The sequence below is a fragment of the Crocuta crocuta genome, unplaced genomic scaffold (assembly GCF_008692635.1).
Source record: "Crocuta crocuta isolate KB4526 unplaced genomic scaffold, BGI_CrCroc_1.0 scaffold114, whole genome shotgun sequence".
Lineage (NCBI taxonomy): Eukaryota > Metazoa > Chordata > Mammalia > Carnivora > Hyaenidae > Crocuta > Crocuta crocuta.
Window position 1 is genome coordinate 707,143 of NW_027530000.1, and position 17,666 is coordinate 724,808.

A 17,666-nucleotide genomic window follows, 5' to 3' on the forward strand; every position below is an offset into this window, starting at 1 on the left:
GAGAGAGAGAGCGCACATGCGTGCTAGCACAAGTGGGGGAGGGGCAGAGTGAGAGGGAGACACAGAATCTGGTGCAGGATCAGGCTCCGAGCTGTCAGCACAGAGCCTGACACGGGGCTCACACTCACAAACTGTGAGACTATGACCTGAGCTGAAGTCGGACGCTTAACTGAGCCACCCAAGCGGTCCAAGCGGCCAACTCTTGATTTCAGCTCAGGTCATGATCCCAGGGTTGTGGGATAGAGCCCCGTGTTGGGCTCCTCACTGAGTATGGAGCCTGTTTAAGATTCTCTCTGTCCCTCTCCTGCATGTGCGTGCGCTCGTTCTCTCTCAAAAAAAAAAAAAGAAGTAATACAAAGAACAAAACAATTAAGATATTTATTGAATGCCTACTATGTACCAGGTATTATGTTAGACTCCGAAGAATGAGACGGACACTTTTAGTGCCTGTCTGAAGAGTGAGACAGAGAATAAGTAACTTCATAGTTAACTAAAATAAAATGAAGTGGCATGTCAGTTCCTCAAAAGGTTAAAAATGGAATGAGTACATGACCCAGCAATCCCACATCTGGGTGCACACGCAAAAGATGACATCGGGGACTTCAAGAGATTTGCACACCCACGTTCACAGCAGCATTATCCACGGTGGCCAAACCGTGGAAGCCACCCGGTGTCTGTACACAGGGAGGATGGACAAAATGCGGTGCGTACACAACGGAGTATTATTCAGCCTCAGAAAGGAGATTCTGACGGCCGCTACTACACGGATGATCCTGCAGGACGCGCTGTGAAGGGAAAGGAGCCTTCGTGAAAAGACAAACACCGCGTGACTCCACTTACGTGAGGGACTTGGAGGAGTTAAACTCAGAGAAGGAGAGCAGGATAGGGGCTTACTGGGAAATGGTGCAGTTCTAGTTCTGTAAGATGAAGAGTTCTGGAGAGGGGTGGGGGTGGTGGCTAACTGTGAACGTACCCAATGCCACAGAACCGAGCGCTTAAAAACGTGGAGTTTTATGTCACGAATCTCTTACCATGACAAAGTCTATCAGAGCAGGGACCTTACAGAGTCCAACAGTGAAAGAGGGTCTTTCAGGAAAAATAACCCCATTTGTTTAAGTATGAAGCTACAATGTGTCATGACAACCGAGGCGGGATGTGTCTTCCCTGATATCCCTGCAACAGCCAGCCCAGTAAATCACCCGAATTCCTCCGCGTTGGGGGCTGGCAAGCTACGGGGCCATATGGCCAGTGCTGGGATCGTGAGGTCTCTGCGTCTGCTCCAGCTGCTCACCTCCCTGCTGCGGGGACGCAGCTCAGCTGCTATCAAGTTTTATTTATAAAAACAGCCTGGCCAGCCACAGTCGACTGACCACTGCTCTAAATAAATACTTCAGAAGTAATCATTCAAAATAGCTTCAAGGCCTCAGGCCCTTAATTCCTGAAAACTAAAAATCACTGAGGGGCGCCTGGGTGGCTCAGTTGGTTATGTGTCCCAACTCTTGATCTCATCTCAGGTCTTGGTCTCAAGGTCATGAGTTTGAGCCCCTCATTGGGCTCCACATTGGGTGTGAAGCCTACTTAAAAACAAACAAACAAACTCAAAACAACTGTGCATTCAATTATTTTCCAAATGTGTGAGAGCCCAGAAGCTGGGAGTCACATATCCTAACTGGGATGTCCAGACAGCACCAAGCGAGGACTCTCATCTCGGAAACTAGACTCTGTTCTGACTTCACAAAGGTCAGACTCACCTTGTGGAGACCCTTGAACTCATAGCGCCTGTCCCGGAAGGCGCGCACCGTGTCCACATAGAAGGAGTTCTCCCGCTGACAGATGGTGGTGAGGCGCTCCTCCACCCTGGTCACGTGGATCTTCTTGTAGGCCTTCCGGCAGTAATCTGCAGCACGATCGAGAGCAGGGCAGCGTGTGAGACTCCACACAGGCGACAGCCAGGCCGCCTGCACGGAGCCAAAGGAAGCTAGGGTGCAGTGCGCGCCAACAGATGTAACTTTCTAGGTTAGTATGGAGAAGCCCAAAACTCAGAAAGATAGTGCTGGCTTATCCTATCAAAGGACAGCCCAGTGTAGATGGGCTAAATTCATCAAGGGCCCAGGAAGCACAATTCATCATCTAAATCTTCACTGAGGGAGAAATAAGCAAAGGAAGGCTGTAAGAAGAACTAGTTCACAGTGATCCCATCCAGTGCAACATCTAGTTAACTGACATCAGGCTGTGACGTACGAACACAGGTCCAAGTCAGAGGAGCCACAACGTTTGGAAACTGCTCACCTGTCAGCCTCCGCTTCTCATATTTAGCCTGCTCCTCGCGGGACAGCTCGTGAAAGGCCCGAGCTGGGCCCTCTGCAGTCAAGGGAGGGAACTTCTCTGACTCCAGCTGGTGCTGGATCCGATGGTACTCGCTGCGACTGGCTGGCACTAGGAGGGCGTCAGAGGAACGTCGGTGACACAGACCTGTGCACCCACTGCACGCTGAGCCACCCTGCCCCTGCCCCTGCCCCGGGGTCACACTCACTGAACTCGCCCCTCCACTGCCAGGCCATCTTCCTCTGGCAGTCTGCTCCAGGCTTGTTGAAGTCACAGGCAGCACAGGTGGCCTCGTCCACCACGGCAGAGGGCTGTGTGGGGGAGGGGGGACAGTTAGATTCTGGGCAGAAAGAGCTCGATTCTGATGGGGGAATCCGTCTCACCTGCAGGCGGTTTGTCAGGATGATGTTGGGGTACATGGCCCCCACATCCAGGTGGTAGATAAGGGGACACTCGATTCTGTTTGGAACATCCTTCAGGGAGGTGAGCTTGGTCTTAATCTGATCACATACCTATGGAGAAAGGACAAAGAGTGGCGACCGAGACAAAAACTAGACTGTATGGACAGTAACAAAGCAAGCACGTGGGTCCCAGGACAGCAGGAGCCTCACGAGGAAAGAACCCTAAGGAGGACAGCATCTCAGGGAGCAGCAGCCTCCACCCCAGAGGGCCTTTCGGGGCTGGGAGCAAACACTGACTGTGGCCTCGGACGACAGGGCCCGTCTGCCAGCGAGGTGTTAAGACCCAGCTCGAGGATCAACAGCGTCCCTCCTGGGTGTCCTGCATGCATGCACGGTGTGGACAGGTGACATTCCTGCCTCCGCATCTGTCCCCTCACCTGACAGACGAGAGGCTCAAGAGCTGAGCAGGGGCTCAAGCACTGGTGCCCTCAGCCCAAACGCCACGCTCTGAACTTCGGTGCTAGATGCTCCCCAGCATTACTTTATAAACCAATGAATCAGATTTGTTTCCAACCAGAGGTCAAACTGCTATCTAAAAAAACCCTCCTGGTACCTAACACCTAGATATCCTGCATGAAAGATGCGGTCTACCCTGTAAATGCAGAACTGAGCTTTTAAGTCATCCCCAGAGGACGAGAGCAAAGAGTGGACTCAAAACCAGAGCAGGGAGCTACATCAGCAGTGGCCTGGCAGAGGCCAGGCTCTGTGTCGGGGTCTCCAGGACCACCCCCAGGTGCAGTGACTCACAGTGAAAGGACAGAGAACTCAATCGGCAAAGGGGAAAGGCATGTGGGGCAAAGATAGGAGGTCAGGCTCAAGCTGAGATGAACTTAATTCTCACAACATCAAACCGGGACAACACGTGCCCCGTGCCACCTGACAGGGAAGCCACAGACCCAGCGCCCGGGGTGTCTGCAGGGGGCTGGGCACCTGGGCAGCTCTGCCCGCACACACCCAAACCACGGACTCCCAGGAGGGCAGGCGCTCCGTGTGAACCAGGGTGTGCACGAGTGAGTGCGGTTCACGAGGGACTCCTGTCCGAGGAAGGAGAGAAACCCCCTCTGAGAGCGGAGCCCCAGCCTCACGCGCAGCCCTTTCCCAGGTCTGCCGTCTCCGCCCAGGGTGTGAGTGCTCCCGCACGTTTCTCACGCCTCCTCGGGGACAGGCAGCCTGCACACGACAGGGGGACAAAACAGAACCCCCCCAAAACGGCAGGACTGTCAAAGGCCACCTACGTGGAAGAATAAACTAAAATTCTGTTCACCAACATCACGTGTCCTTGGGCTGAACACCTGGCACTGCAGGCTGGTCCCTCTAACGAGCGTGTGCTTTACCTTACTCTCCACCGGATCCTCTGGCCCAGGAGCCAGAAACAACTGTCAAAGCACCTGACGGCCTGACGGGCTGCAGGAGACTCCCGCTGAATACAAATTCACACCCCAAAATCATAGCGTGGGAAGAAACACCTCCACAACCGAGAGCAGACCCAGTGGGAGGAGGCCCTTGAGAACCCAGTAGAATGAATCTCCTAAAGGCGGGGAAACCAGCACAATTAAAAATACGGAAGACTGAAACCCTAAATAAAATACAGGGAAAGAGTCCACTTCTAAAAACCAGATGAAGCACATCTGAAAAGCAACCTCCAGAAATAAACATGCTACCCTAAAAAAGTCACTAAAACTATGTAAGGCTAAGACTAACTAGCTTCTTTTTTTTGTTTATTTATCTTTGAGAGAGAGAGAGACAGAGCAAGTGGAAGAGGGACAGAGACAAAGAGGGAGACACGGAATCAGAAGCAGCTCCAGGCTCTGAGCTGTCAGCACACAGCCCAACGTGGGGCTTGAACCCATGAAATGCAAAATCATGACCTGAGCCGAAGGAGGTCTCTTAACCAACTGAGCCACCCAGATGCCCCTAAAACTAACTGGCTTCTAATGGTTATATATTCACTCTCCCAAAAGTAATACCTAATTATATCGTAACATTAACATGTACCTATCTGGTAAGTTCATTCTGCGCAAAACGTACACATCAGAACTGGAGAATTAGTGTATTTAGAAGTTAATCTAATGACTCCACAAACCTCTGCAAAGGACCAGATAATTAATATTTTAATTTAGGTCTTGTGGCCACACAATCTGTCACACAATCTTTGTTTTATAACGTTTTAAAAATGTAAAAACTATTCTTAGTTTGCTGGTTACACAGGCCTCATGGGCTATAGTTTGCCAACGTCTGTTTTAAACATTTAAGAATACAGAAAATTGAAAAACATCTAAATAGATACAAAGAGGGGCGCCTGGGTGGCTCAGTCACTTAAGCGTCTGACTTCGGCTCAAGTCATGATCTCACGGTTCATGGGTTCAAGCCCTACATCGGGCTCTGTGCTGACAGCTCAGAGCCTGGAGACTATTTCAGATTCTGTGTCTCCCTTTCTCTCTGACCCTCCCCTGCTCATACGGTCTCTGTCTCTCCCTCTCTCAAAAATAAATAAAACATTAAAAAACAAAAAAATAAATATACAGACTAACCGTGAGAATAGCCATCTTTTTATTTAATGAAATACGTTAAATTTGGAAGTTGTACTAGAAAACTCACTTAAATGAAAACTTGCCTAAGGGGTGCCTGGGTGCCTCAGTCAGTTAAGCATCATCCAGCTCTTGATTTCGGCGCAGGTCATGATCTCACTGTTGGGAGATCAAGCCCCGCGTTAGGCTCTGTGCTGAGTGTGGAGCCTGCTTGGGATTCTCTCTCTCCCTCTGCGCCCTCACTCCTACAAGCTCTCTCCAAAAAACAAACCAAACAACACTCCTTAAAACACTCCAAAGTAGTCAAAATAAAAAACACACCAAAAGTTATAAAGCAACAATGACTAAAAAGGAATGATGTCTATCACGTAGAAGAGGAAATACCAGATGCGTTAATACTTGTTCCTAACTGAATTTTAGGCAATGAATCATTAGAACAATCACTCCATCCTTCTCCACCGAGGCAGGTCCTGAAATGCCAATGAGGAGGACCATGGAGACAGTCCAGGGAAGAGGGAGTTCCCACAGAACACATCCGCGGCTGGCACTTCCCACCGGCTCCCTCGGGACGAGATGGTCCCTTGGGAACAAAGAGATGGGCCTGCTGCCCTTTCAAACACTTTAGAAACCGCTAACAAGCCACACTCCGACCTCCAGGAGGAGCTGGGTCTGCGGGGTGTCTGGAGTCCCTCCAATCAGCGCATCTTTGTTGTCACTCACGTTCCTCTCTCTTCAACCTGAAACTGGTGTCTGTGTTCCTTCTGAAATGTTAACTCACATTCGTTATTCCGCCTACACACTCTTCTAGGTTGTTCTTAGAGAGTTCCCCAAGTACATGGTAGCTGGAGCTGACGACAGCCGCACAGCACTTTACAGTCATACAGCGTATAAACAGTTTTCTCATTCGTGAGAGAGACCAGAGAGCACAAGCAGGGGACGGGCAGAGGAGGGAGAATTAAGCAGGCTCCGGCCCAGCACAGAGCCCAATGTGTGGCTCAGATCTAAGGACCATGATATCATGACCTGAACCAATACCAAGAATCTGTTAAGAGGTGGACACTTAACCGACTGAGCCACCCAGGCACCCCTATAAACACAATGGTATTTGAATTCTGCCTAGTGAGTCTGTTCTGAGACATTTCTTTTTTCTTTAAGAGACAGAGTGTGAAAGGGGGAGGAGAGAGAGGATCTCTGCCCTGAGCATGGAGCCTGATGCAGGGCTCCATCTCACAACCTCAAAATCATGACCTGAGCTGAAATCAAAGAGTCGGATGCTTAACCGACTGACCCATTCATGTGCCCATGTTATGAGATATTTCTTGAAATCAATCCTAAAACCTCGTAAAAACTCCACATCACTAGTAACTCAATATGCTATGGTGTTGAGCAGTGCCCAACAGACACACCTGAGAAGTGCCACATCCAACCAGGACAAGCAAGGTGGGAGGTACCCGGGGTCTCCAGGCATGCGGCACTTTGTAAGTGGTGCCTTCTAACCATTATTCGAAAGCTTTTATGGTCACTATAATCTAGTCTGTTATTTGTAGGAATTGGTTGTCATCACTTTTAAAGTATCCTTAATAACAAAAGGAAGTCCAAATGAACTGGGCATAAGACCTATCACTCGCCTTTGTCCAACCGTCCACCCACTGCCATGTTCAAAGCAAGAGCTAGCTCAAGACCCCATCGCCAACTTGTGAAACTCTACCATCTCCCTAAGTGCGGTCGCTCACTGTAGCCACAACACTATCCTATGTCCCCCAACCAGACCAAAACAAACTATATCATCTGGCTTGGAGCCCAAGTACCAGCACACAGTAGGTGCATAATAAACACACTACTGAAAGAAGCCAGTCTACAAGACAGGGCACGTGAAGACTGTTTCTCCTGGCCCCCTGGAACGTTACCTCTTGGAAGTTTGTGACCTGCTCCATGGGCACCTTCTCCTCTTCCTCGATGGCATGACGCATGGTCTTCTCCACCCGCTGCAGCAGAAAGTCAAAGGCAGCGGGATTCTAGTACAAATGACCAAGACAGAACGCAAGTGAGAAGGGAAAATGCCCTCCCACGTACCCATCTAGCTCGGGCAGGACACTGCGGACAGTGCCCCAGAGGAGCCAAGTGCTTGGCCCCGCAGTGCCTCAGTCAAGGGCAGGCCAGACAAAGGAGGGCTGGTGAGGGAGGGACGCACAGGGCAAGAAAGGGGTGAGGGCTGTACTGCAGCCCTCGAGGCTTCTGGGGCCCAGCACAGCACTCGGGTTGGGGAGGGGCCACCCCTTGGGAGACCAGGGAGGGGCTCACCATCCTGAACCGGCAGGGGATGTCACTGCGGAACACGCCCGATTCCAGGGCCTCCACGTGGCCACCCACGTAGGTCTCGGCGTCCAGCACATGGCCATCGTCAGTCAGCTTGTTAAACTCCTGTTCCTGCTTGTTGGGGAAGATGATGTTGGCATGGAAGGCCTGCACCATCAACAAGGCCTCGCACAGCGTCCCGGAGCCCTTCCGTAGCACCTGCAGGGGAGACGCCGGGCTTCACACCAACTGCCAAAACCACACAGCTGCCTCCACGTCGGTCGCCCAGGACAAGCTCTGGGGGGCGGGCTGAGAACGGCACGGGGGCCAGGAGAGGCACTGACCTCATCGGGCTCCATGGGGATAATGGTGCAGAGGGCGAATATGAAGGGGTGGACATACTTCATGTACAGGTAGTACGTGGCCACTGCGTCTGACACCGAGTACGTGGCCAGAGTCTGAGGAGAGAATGTCAGCCAGTAAGAACGATGAGGAGCCGGGCAGGCACCGCATCGGAGCTACAGGTAAAGGCACATGCCTGGGGCTGCTCAGTGGCCATCCGGCACATGTCTTCGGGGTCCAGCTCCACAGGGTCGTAGCCCAGCTTGGCTTTGGCAGCTGCCTTGAGGTTGTGGCTGCCCACAGGGAGGTAACTGTCCCTCTTCACCCACCTGGGAACAAGAACACGCACAAAGGTCAGAGATGGCTCTGAGATGAAGCCCAAGCACTGCGAGAGGCAGCCCAGCTGGACACGACACAGGAAGAGGCAGAGTCCCAGCAGGGACCCCAGGGATTGCCACCGAGACCCCACACAGCACAGACGCCTCCTGAAGCTACCCCAGGTCCAGGTAATCTCACGGATATGCCCACAAACACAAGGAAATGCCAGTCTCCCGAGTCCCACGGCCTCCCTCTGTCCCTTGCAGAGAGAGAGAACGGTGAGCAGGTGGGAACCGTCAGTCCCTCCAGCTTGTCCCGTGGGACTGCCAGTCTGCCTCGCTCTCCCCCACCCGCTCAGGCCCTCTTCCTAACCTCCTCTCTGCTTACAGTCCCTTCGGCATGGAGACCGGGAGCCACCCTGTGTCCCTCACCCCCACACCCGTCTGCACACCCTCCCCGCGAGTCACCGCATGAGTGACGTGGCTGTGTCCCTGGCGCCCACAGCTCCCTGACTGCATCTAGTCTCACCTCCCTCAGCGTCCACGCCCTTGGCCACCCTCACCCCCAGAAGTGCCCCTGGCGCCTCCCAATACTGCCGCCTCCTCTGAAGCCCCACCCTTGTTCCTTCTCTTCTGGAACCCGCTGGTCTCCACGCCCTATAAAGGGGGCTCCCAGGCCTGCTTCTACCTAGAAACTACCCTCCTGCCCCAGAGCCCACCCCAAACCCTGAGATCCAGCATTCCCTGTGTCCCATGTCCCCCTGCCCCCCAGGGCCGTGGATGCCCAAGTCCACCCCTCTCACTCCCGTCTGCTCCCTCCAACCCCCACGCCATAAGGCCAGGCTCCCCAAGATAAGATCTACCCCCAAGGTCAGCAGGCCACAAGACCACCTTTCTCTCCAGCCTGAACGCCCCTGGCTGCTGCAGCCTCACCTCTGTGGGGAGCTTCACAGCACCGGGACCTCGCGCAACCTGGCCTCTTTCTGCTCTGGCTTCCCGAGCCCCAGGCCTGACACGAGCACGTTTGCTGGTAGGAGGAGGAGCGAGCACATGAGGGAAGACAGCATGTCCCCGGACCTAGCCACGGCCGCTGTCCTTGAAGGTGACAGAGCCGCTTCAGAGGCCACCTTTCTCCCTCAAAGGGACGCAGACAGGACAAGTATGTGCACGAAGGGAGCCTTGGACCCGCACCTAGGAAGTCCTCTCAGACAGCGTGAGGAGCCGCCGGGCCTACCTGAGGCAGTCCATGTGGATGCACTGGGGCGCCCTGTACTCCCCTTGGCTGTCCTTCTGGAACCCTATCTCCTGGTACATGCTCAGCCCATGGACTGCTGCTCTGGCCTCCACAAACGGCCTAGGGACGAGGGCAGACAGGTGGCACACAGGCAGGTGTTCTTCACCTCCCTCAGGCCCCCAGCAGACTCCTGAGCAAACCCAGGAACCCCACGCCCACCTCTCCTCTTCATCTTAACCATTTCTAAGTGTACAACTCAGTAGCATTAAGTCTATTCACGCTGCCACACAACATCCCCTCCCCAACACACTGCAGTCACTCACAAACCAGACACTAGACTCACCAGTCAAAAAAGTCTCCATTGTAGGTGACCATGATGGTGGGTTTTGTCTCTTGGACATGTTCAAACCACCTCTGGATTAGATGAACCTGAATTCAATGATTCGTAGCAATCAGAGGATTTGTTTCTCTTCTTCCAGCTACTTCCAAGCACCCCTCCCAAAATTTCGGAAAAGCAGGAACTTCACGCTGTATCTTATTTCCACACCCACTCATGCCTCCAGGGTGAATGAGGACCACACCGCCAGGAACCCAGACCAGCAAGCTGCCCTTCTGGGTAAATGAGCGCTGAGGCCTCAAGGGTCCAAGGGCTCTCCTTCCCATCTCGCTCCAAACACCAGGTAGTTTCCCACATGATACCTCTTTACCTCATCGGGTTCATTGAAGACACAGAAGGGTCCCTCATACTCTGGCTTGGGGGTGAACTCAAAATCTCCAATGTCCTCTGACACAATCTCCCTGTTGGTGATGAGGTAGCCCTGGGAAGCGCACGAGCAGTCAGCGTGAGTTAGAGGACACAAGAAGCCGAACACACGCCTCTCCACACGCGGCCTACAAGTTCCTGCGGCTGGAACCTTCAGGAACGTGAGGTCTCTCGCCCTGCCAGGAAGAGACGCAGCCCGAGCCCCACACGTGTCAGACTCAGACTGGAAGGCAGGGGCATGGCTTGTTTCTTCACTTTCCTGGACTCAACTCACTTATTTTTCACTGGAAAAATACCAACCATAAGGTGGATGTGCTCCTAGGAAGCTTACACCCCAAAAGGCACCACTTACTTGACCGTCAATCATATAGGAAATCATCATAATCTGGTCGGTCTCAGCGTCAGGAAACTTGAGGGGCAGTTTGGTTGTCTCGATGTCAAATGCCAAAACCACAGGGTCCTTTAGGGACAGAACGTCTCGTTAAGTTGGACTTAAACCAAGCCGAGCTCTGGAGACCCCAAGGGTCTTCCCAACACCCAGCACGTCCACCTCCAGCTGCTAGAACAAGGGTGAAGCCACCACAGGGAGAAGTTCCAAAAGAAGGGAGACAGGCACGTTGGGCTGACTGCCCTCTGTCAAGAGTGCCATGATTTACAAAGGATATGAAATCTTACACCACCTACAAGAGGCCAGGGCATGATAGGAAAACCCCAGAATTACACACTTGAGTTGAAAACTACTTTAAAATCATGATCTCATTTCGACCTTTCTGATAACCTAGATAGGAGACTGTGGTACAGAGTCGACACCTCCATTTTTAAGTGAGAAAAAAGGAGTACAGACTTGCCCAAGATCACAAATCTGTCCCTGAACCAAGCCCTTCTATTTTTTTTTTTTTAAATGTTTTATTTATTTCTAGGAGAGAGAGAGAGAGACAGCGTGATCAGGGGAGGGTCAGAGAGAGAGGGAGTCACAGACTGAAACAGGCTCCAGGCTCCGAGCTGGCAGTCAGCACAGAGCCCGACGCGCGGCTCGAACCCACGAACCGCGAGATCATGACCTAAGCGAAAGTTGGACGCTTAACCGACTAAGCCACCCAGGCGCCCCCCAAGCCCTTCTAGACACGAATCCACTTTTCACCATATCACATCGCTATCAACCACCTAAAATGGAAGTCGAACTCTCCTTCAGAGTTCAGATCCAGCCCAGCTCAAGCAAGGACATCACGTGGTGACATACAAGCACTAACTGAAATTATACCTGGTCAGAAACCAACAACAACAAAAGATTTCTCTACAACTTTTTTTTTTAATGTTTATTTTTAAGAGACAGAGAGAGCAAGCATGAGCGGGGAGGGGCAGAGAGAGAGGGAGACACAGAATCTGAAGACAGACTCCAGGCTCTGAGCTGTCAGCACAAAGCCCGATGCGGGGCTCGAACTCACGGACCGTGAGATCATGACCTGAGCCGAAGTTGGACACTTACAGACTGAGCCACCCAGGCGCCTCTCTCTAACTTTTTTAGGAAAGTATTCGAGGAAAAAAAGAAAATAAATCTCTGAATTGTATTCATCTTTCAGCACTGATTTAGATCTTTCCAGAAACAAGTGGAAAAGCCAGGATGGAGGAAATGCAAGCACTACTTACGGGTCGTTCAACAAGGTCATCTCGGCGGGTGATTTCCACAGGGAGGGCGTTTCCTCGGTACCTGACGTTGTACCAGTGAGCCTGCAGGCCGGGCAGCATGTTAATCAAGAGCTCTGTGTCTGTCCCAGGAGGTGTATTTCTCTACTGATTTACCCCTTCAGTGTCACCTCCTGACTGCCAGGGGCTCCCCGAAAGTGACGGCCCACTCACCACATGGATCTTCAGGTCAATGGAGAGGCGGATGTGGTAGGGCACATCATACTCCCGCATGTCCACGATGTTGTCCAACTGGTCGGTGACCTTCTTAGAGGCTTCCTCGTCATCAACAACCACACTGGCCCCTTGCAGAACACTTGGAAACAGAGAGAGGACACCTACTCAACTCCACTCTGCTGGGGGATGGCGCAGGGGGACCAGAGTCCATGTGACGTAAACACAAAAGTTAAAAGGTGGTTGAGAGGATCAGGACAGGCTCTTCTTAAAGAATGAACTGGGGGCGGGGGGTGCACCTGAGTGGCTCAATCGGTTAAGTAACTGACTCCTGATTTTGGCTCAGGCCATGATCTTACAGTTCATGAGTTTGAACCTGTAAGGCTCTGCACGGACAGCGTGAAGTCTGCTTGGGATTCTCTCCCCCTCTCTGTGCCCCTCCCCTGCTTATGCTCTTCCTCTCTCTCTCTCAAAAACAAACTTAAAAAAAAAATCCTTTAAACAAAAAGGATGCCCTTGGATGACACCCTCCCACAAACAGCAGGCTACAGGCAGGAAATTCAGTGCACGCTCAGAACATGTATTTTACGGAACGTACGTTACATCCCATCCCAATTAAAAACATAAAGAAAGGAAATGCTCTCCCTGTTACTTGGGAGGCACAGGTACAGGTGTGAGCCACCCTGGCTGACCCTGTGTCCCAACGAGAACCCCAGGGTCACAGGAACAGGCCCCTCTTGCGGGAGTGTCGGGAGGTGACACGCACAGAGCTCTCTGTGTGGCTGGTAAGCAGTACCTTTCTGTACCGTAGTTACCTTATCATTGGAAAGTAGAAAATCATTGTCACTAGAACATTTACTCTAATATCAGCCCAGTAAGCTTCCAAATACTAAATGAACTATTAAAAGGGGAAAAAAAGACAATGAGTTTTAGAGAAAAGGCTCAGGCCTCTGGGTACACCTTGCAATACTGTGAAAGGTAATTACACTGGGAGGGCGGGGCCTGTGCACTGCAGAAATGTGCAGGGCCCCATATCAATCTTTTCCCAGAGAATAAGATTAGCTCCCTTGAAGTCTTCTTAACTTCTAATTAGCCAAAATTTTGTCCTTTTTTATTTATTTTGAGAGAGAGACAGAGTGCGAGCTGAGGAGGGGCAGAGAGAGAGAACCCCTGTGGAGACCGATGAGGGGCTCAATCTCATGACTGTGAGATCATGACCTGAGCCAAAACCAAGAGTTGGACGCTTAACTGACTGAGCCACCCAGGCGCCCCGAGATTTCCTCTTTTTCATCTCTTAGCCTGTTTCCTATTATTGTTAATATCTAAACACTTGATGAACAGTGTTTGGCATCCTATACTTACGTTTGTCTGTGTAATACCAACGTTTTCTAGAAGAGATGTGCTATGTAACTCTAGGCATTCAGTGAACTCTGCAGGCAGCTTGACACTTGCCATAAGCCATGAAAACAGACTAAGTTGAAGTGGTGTGACTAGGAATCCAAAATGTCTCTACTGTTACACAACTCAATTTTAGAGCCACAAACCCACCCCTATGTAAGAAAAAGAGGAACAGCTAAAATACAATCCAGGAGGGGCGCCTGGGTGGCTCAGTCGGTTAAGCATCCAACTCCTGGTTTTGACTCAGGTCATAATCTCGTGGTTCATGGGTTCAAGCCCCATGTCGGGCTCTGTGCTGACTGCCAGCTCAGAGCCTAGAACCTGTTTCAGATTCTGTATCTCCCTCTCTCTCTGACCCTTCCTACTCATGCTGTCTCTCTCCCTCTCTCAGAAAAAAATAAAACACTAAAAAAAATTTTTTTAATATAACCCAGGAAACCACCATTTCTTTAACATAAATGCAGCACATCGGGAATTCTATGTAGGAGCACCTGGGCAGCTCAGTCAGTTGAGCATCCGACTTCAGCTCAGATCATGATCTTACCACTCGTGAGTTCAAGCCCCGCATTGGGCTCTGTGCTGACAGCTCCGAGGCTGGAGCCCGCTTGAGATTCTGTGTCTCCTTCTCTTTCTCTGCCCTTCCTCTGATTGTGTGCTCACGCTCACGTGCGCACACACACTCTCTCTCAAAGATAAATGATTAAAAAAAAAAGAAAGAAAGAAATTCTAATTGCTTGAAAGTGTTTCCACACTGAACAAGCCAATCCTCAAGGTAACTTCACTGTGGGGTTTTCCTACCTCCCATCCATCCTGTCACTCATGACACATAGGAACCCATCAGTGTGGACTGACTGACGGCTTCCGAGAAGGAAGCTCACCTGGAGAGCATAGCTGTGTAGGCATCACTGGCATGGCTTTGCTCCCGATTCTTCTTCACAGCAGGGGAGATGTCCTTCCTCACTCTGACAAGGTCCTCTACTGTGTTGAAGGACAGCTTAATGTAATTCCGCTTCAAACCCACCAAGTGATTTGGCTACAAAGTGAAGAGATTGTGCTCATGAATTCCAGATAAAAAGGACTTCATTGGGGAAAGACGATAAGGGGAGAACGACTCAAAGGTAAATCGAGTAGAAGAGTCAGCAAGTCCAAAGGACCCTGTCCAACTGCGCGTGGCATCAATTACGTCAGAGACTTCTCCAGGAGGATGTACGAACAGTCACCAAAGCCCCACCACCCAAACCACCCCGCAGGTGATAAGTTGGCCGCTTCCCATCCCACTCCACGTGCAGGGTAGACCCCCTCATTCACCCGGGAAGGTCCAAGTGGTGCTCACCAAGTCCAGGTCCTCTTTGGGCACAGTCTCTACTTTAGCAATTTTACCCTGAAACTTCTTGGACAGAAAAGATGAAACTTCTCGCTCGCAACCCTAAATTGAGATCAGAACGAAAGGACTTTCTATAGTGAAATCTGTCTTCCTGGCCCGTTTCTCTAGAGGCCCCTTTACATTCAGTTCTGAAGCCCCCCTAACATGCGGCTCAGGTCGTGTGACCTGATGCTATGAACTACACTTACCTTTCTGGTTGCAATGTAGAAATACGGCTTGTAGGGCAAGGCCACCTGCAAGAGCCACCAACCATTCAGGGGAACAAGAAAGAAAAAAGGGAGAAAAGTGAAGACATGCTGTTTGCTGTTACACCCACGAGCAGCCTACGTCCAATGCATCCTTGACCTTGACAGCTCTTAAGAGAGAACGCAGCAGGAAATGAAGACCCGCACGTAGGGCAGCGGCAACAGTCTGGGGCAGACAGCGCTACTCCTCGGTCAGTCTTCCCAAGCTGGCTCCTCTCACGACATCCTAAACGGTGACCCAACCGCTCTTCTCGCAGCTACCACTTTGGACCCAGTCACACCTCCTCAGAGTGGGTTTTAGCTTCTTGGGGTTCCGGGGCTTACCTTAAATCTGCTCCCATCATCCTGAATAAAGTAGTAATCCACGGCACTGACTAGGCGTTTATCTTCATCTAAAATCTCGGTCTACAAGAGAACCGGCCAGCATGGGCACGTCACCCTCTCCACAGTTCAAGAATGCTCTCGTTCCTCCTCTTTGGGAAACTGAGCGTAAAAACAAACCCCTTCTGCCCACCTCACTCCTGCATAACCACCCCCGGCCCCATTCACAAGAACTGCGTTGCAACACCTGCCCAGTGATGCTTTCTCTCAGGCTCGCCCTCATCCTTGAAAACTGCATTTTTACAGGTTAACAGGGACATCCCTCACCTTGGTCTTCCCAGCAGCCTCTAGACGGCCCAGTGGTGGTAAAGAGGGAAGCGGGAGCGCTACAAACAACGCCATCTCCACCTTATCTCCCGCTGTGCCAAGGCCTAGGCCACTAGGAGGGGTGCGGCTGCCCTCCTGAGCGGGAAGAAGACAGTAAAGAAGCCCGGGTGCTTACAGGGTGCATGTTGATGAGCCAGCCCGTCTTCTCGCCAGGCTCCTTGAGTCTCTCAAAACCAAACCGCATATCCATCTTATCTGTCCACTGGCTGCGCTCCAGGCGCTTGAGTGCCGAGACAGAGGAAGAGGGGCCATCGTCCCTGAACGAAAGGAGGGAAATCCTGTCTCCACCGATCAGGACGCCATCTAGTCCACCACGCTCAGTCCACCCGGTGTAACCATTCGGGATGTGACACCGTAGATGCACCGCCCCCCCCAAAAAAAATACCCTCACAATTTGGCAAAACAATTCATTAAAACAACCGCACAGGCAGGATCCTCAAAACCTGTTCAACTCTGTAACAAGAGCACGAATAAAACAATCGCAGGGTGCCTGGGTGGCTCAGTGGTCGAGCGTCCAACTTTGGATCAAGTCTTGATCTCACAGTTGATGAGTTTGAGCCCTGCACTGGGTTCTCTGTTGTCAGCACAGAGCCTGCTTCAGGTCCTCTGCCCCCTCTCTGCCCCCCCACCCCGCTCTCTCTCTTTAAAAAACTAAACTAAAAAAAAAAAATGTTAAAAAAACAATCGTGAATGGACGCTGCTGCCTTATGAAATATGAAAAACGCACGAAGTCCAGCATGCACTCCTGGGCGTTTACCCCGGAGAATGAAACTCACATTCATACAAAAACTTGTGCATGAAATGTGCACAGCAGCTCATTCGTGAGAGTCTCAAAGTGGAAACAACCCAGATATTCCTTAGCAGTGAATAATTAACCTGTTTTATCCATCCCATGCAATACTATTCATCATTAAAAAGGAACAAACTCATTGATTCCTGCAATAACTGGGATGGCTCTCAAGGGAATCATATGGAGTGAAAAAAGCCAACCCCCTAAAATTACACACTTTACAATTCCACTGAACTAGCATTCTTGGAGTAAACGAGAGACGGACGACGGGTTAGTGGCCGGCATGAATGAGGAGGAGGGAGGAACGGAGGTGGTCGTGGCTGTAAAAACGCAGCAGGAAGGATCCGTGGGATACAACTGTTGTGTTGATTGTGGTGGTGGTCACAAACATACGATGTGCACACAACACACACACACACACACACACACACACACACACACAGNAATCTACAATTAACTCAAAAAGTAGTTTCCTTGTATTTTTATTGTTAAAATGGCAGTTCTCAAATCTATTAGTTTGTCTCAGGGTGAAATGAAAGTAACCATAACAAGGAAACGGCAAAATCGGCGGCACAGTGCAAAAGAAAGCAAGATTCCCGATGACCGCCAACCTGGCCCGGATTCTAACTCTGCCAAAAACGAGCGGTGACAATTAAATCGTATAATGCATATGATGTGCAGACAGGGCTCTCTGTATACAGTGGGTGCTCAATAAACAGCACCTGTGATGCTCATGAAAGGTCAACACAGAAACAAGGGAGCAGCTTTCTCGGCTGTAAGGTAAGATCCTTTCCCTGAAAGCAAACACTCGAACGACCTACTCCGTCCACGCGGAGAGCCGGGTGGCGCTCCGGGAACCTGGCCCGCGCCCGCACCACTTCCGCGCCCCCCGCGCCTACACGGCCTCCGCCGGCACGAAGCCGGCCCGCACCGGCCCGCGTCACAAACCCGGCGAGGGGCCGCGCTGCGCAGCCACGTCTCCCACCGCAGACGCGCCCACACAGAGCTCCCAGCTCAGC

The 17,666-nt window shown here is 51.4% G+C and overlaps 2 protein-coding genes across 2 annotated transcripts in view; one reads left to right on the forward strand and one right to left on the reverse strand.

Moving 5' to 3' along the window:
• Positions 1-16,062, reverse strand: part of POLE (DNA polymerase epsilon, catalytic subunit) — a 55,541-nt gene extending 39,479 nt beyond the window's left edge. The window contains exons 1-19 of the mRNA XM_077763573.1: positions 15,973-16,062; positions 15,474-15,554; positions 15,093-15,137; positions 14,854-14,946; positions 14,399-14,553; positions 12,123-12,264; positions 11,913-11,993; positions 10,618-10,725; positions 10,210-10,320; positions 9,846-9,931; positions 9,503-9,622; positions 8,148-8,280; positions 7,954-8,067; positions 7,616-7,828; positions 7,222-7,329; positions 2,709-2,837; positions 2,534-2,636; positions 2,290-2,436; positions 1,752-1,897 (exon numbers count right to left, since the gene is read on the reverse strand). Of these exons, the coding sequence (XP_077619699.1) occupies positions 1,752-1,897; positions 2,290-2,436; positions 2,534-2,636; positions 2,709-2,837; positions 7,222-7,329; positions 7,616-7,828; positions 7,954-8,067; positions 8,148-8,280; positions 9,503-9,622; positions 9,846-9,931; positions 10,210-10,320; positions 10,618-10,725; positions 11,913-11,993; positions 12,123-12,264; positions 14,399-14,553; positions 14,854-14,946; positions 15,093-15,137; positions 15,474-15,554; positions 15,973-16,047 (2,190 nt within the window). The 5' untranslated portion in view covers positions 16,048-16,062. The remainder of the gene's footprint in view (positions 1-1,751; positions 1,898-2,289; positions 2,437-2,533; positions 2,637-2,708; positions 2,838-7,221; positions 7,330-7,615; positions 7,829-7,953; positions 8,068-8,147; positions 8,281-9,502; positions 9,623-9,845; positions 9,932-10,209; positions 10,321-10,617; positions 10,726-11,912; positions 11,994-12,122; positions 12,265-14,398; positions 14,554-14,853; positions 14,947-15,092; positions 15,138-15,473; positions 15,555-15,972) is intronic.
• An 868-nt stretch (positions 16,063-16,930) lies between these two features.
• Positions 16,931-17,666, forward strand: part of PXMP2 (peroxisomal membrane protein 2) — a 10,395-nt gene continuing 9,659 nt past the window's right edge. The window contains exon 1 of the mRNA XM_077763611.1: positions 16,931-16,993. Within this exon, the coding sequence (XP_077619737.1) occupies positions 16,931-16,993 (63 nt within the window). The remainder of the gene's footprint in view (positions 16,994-17,666) is intronic.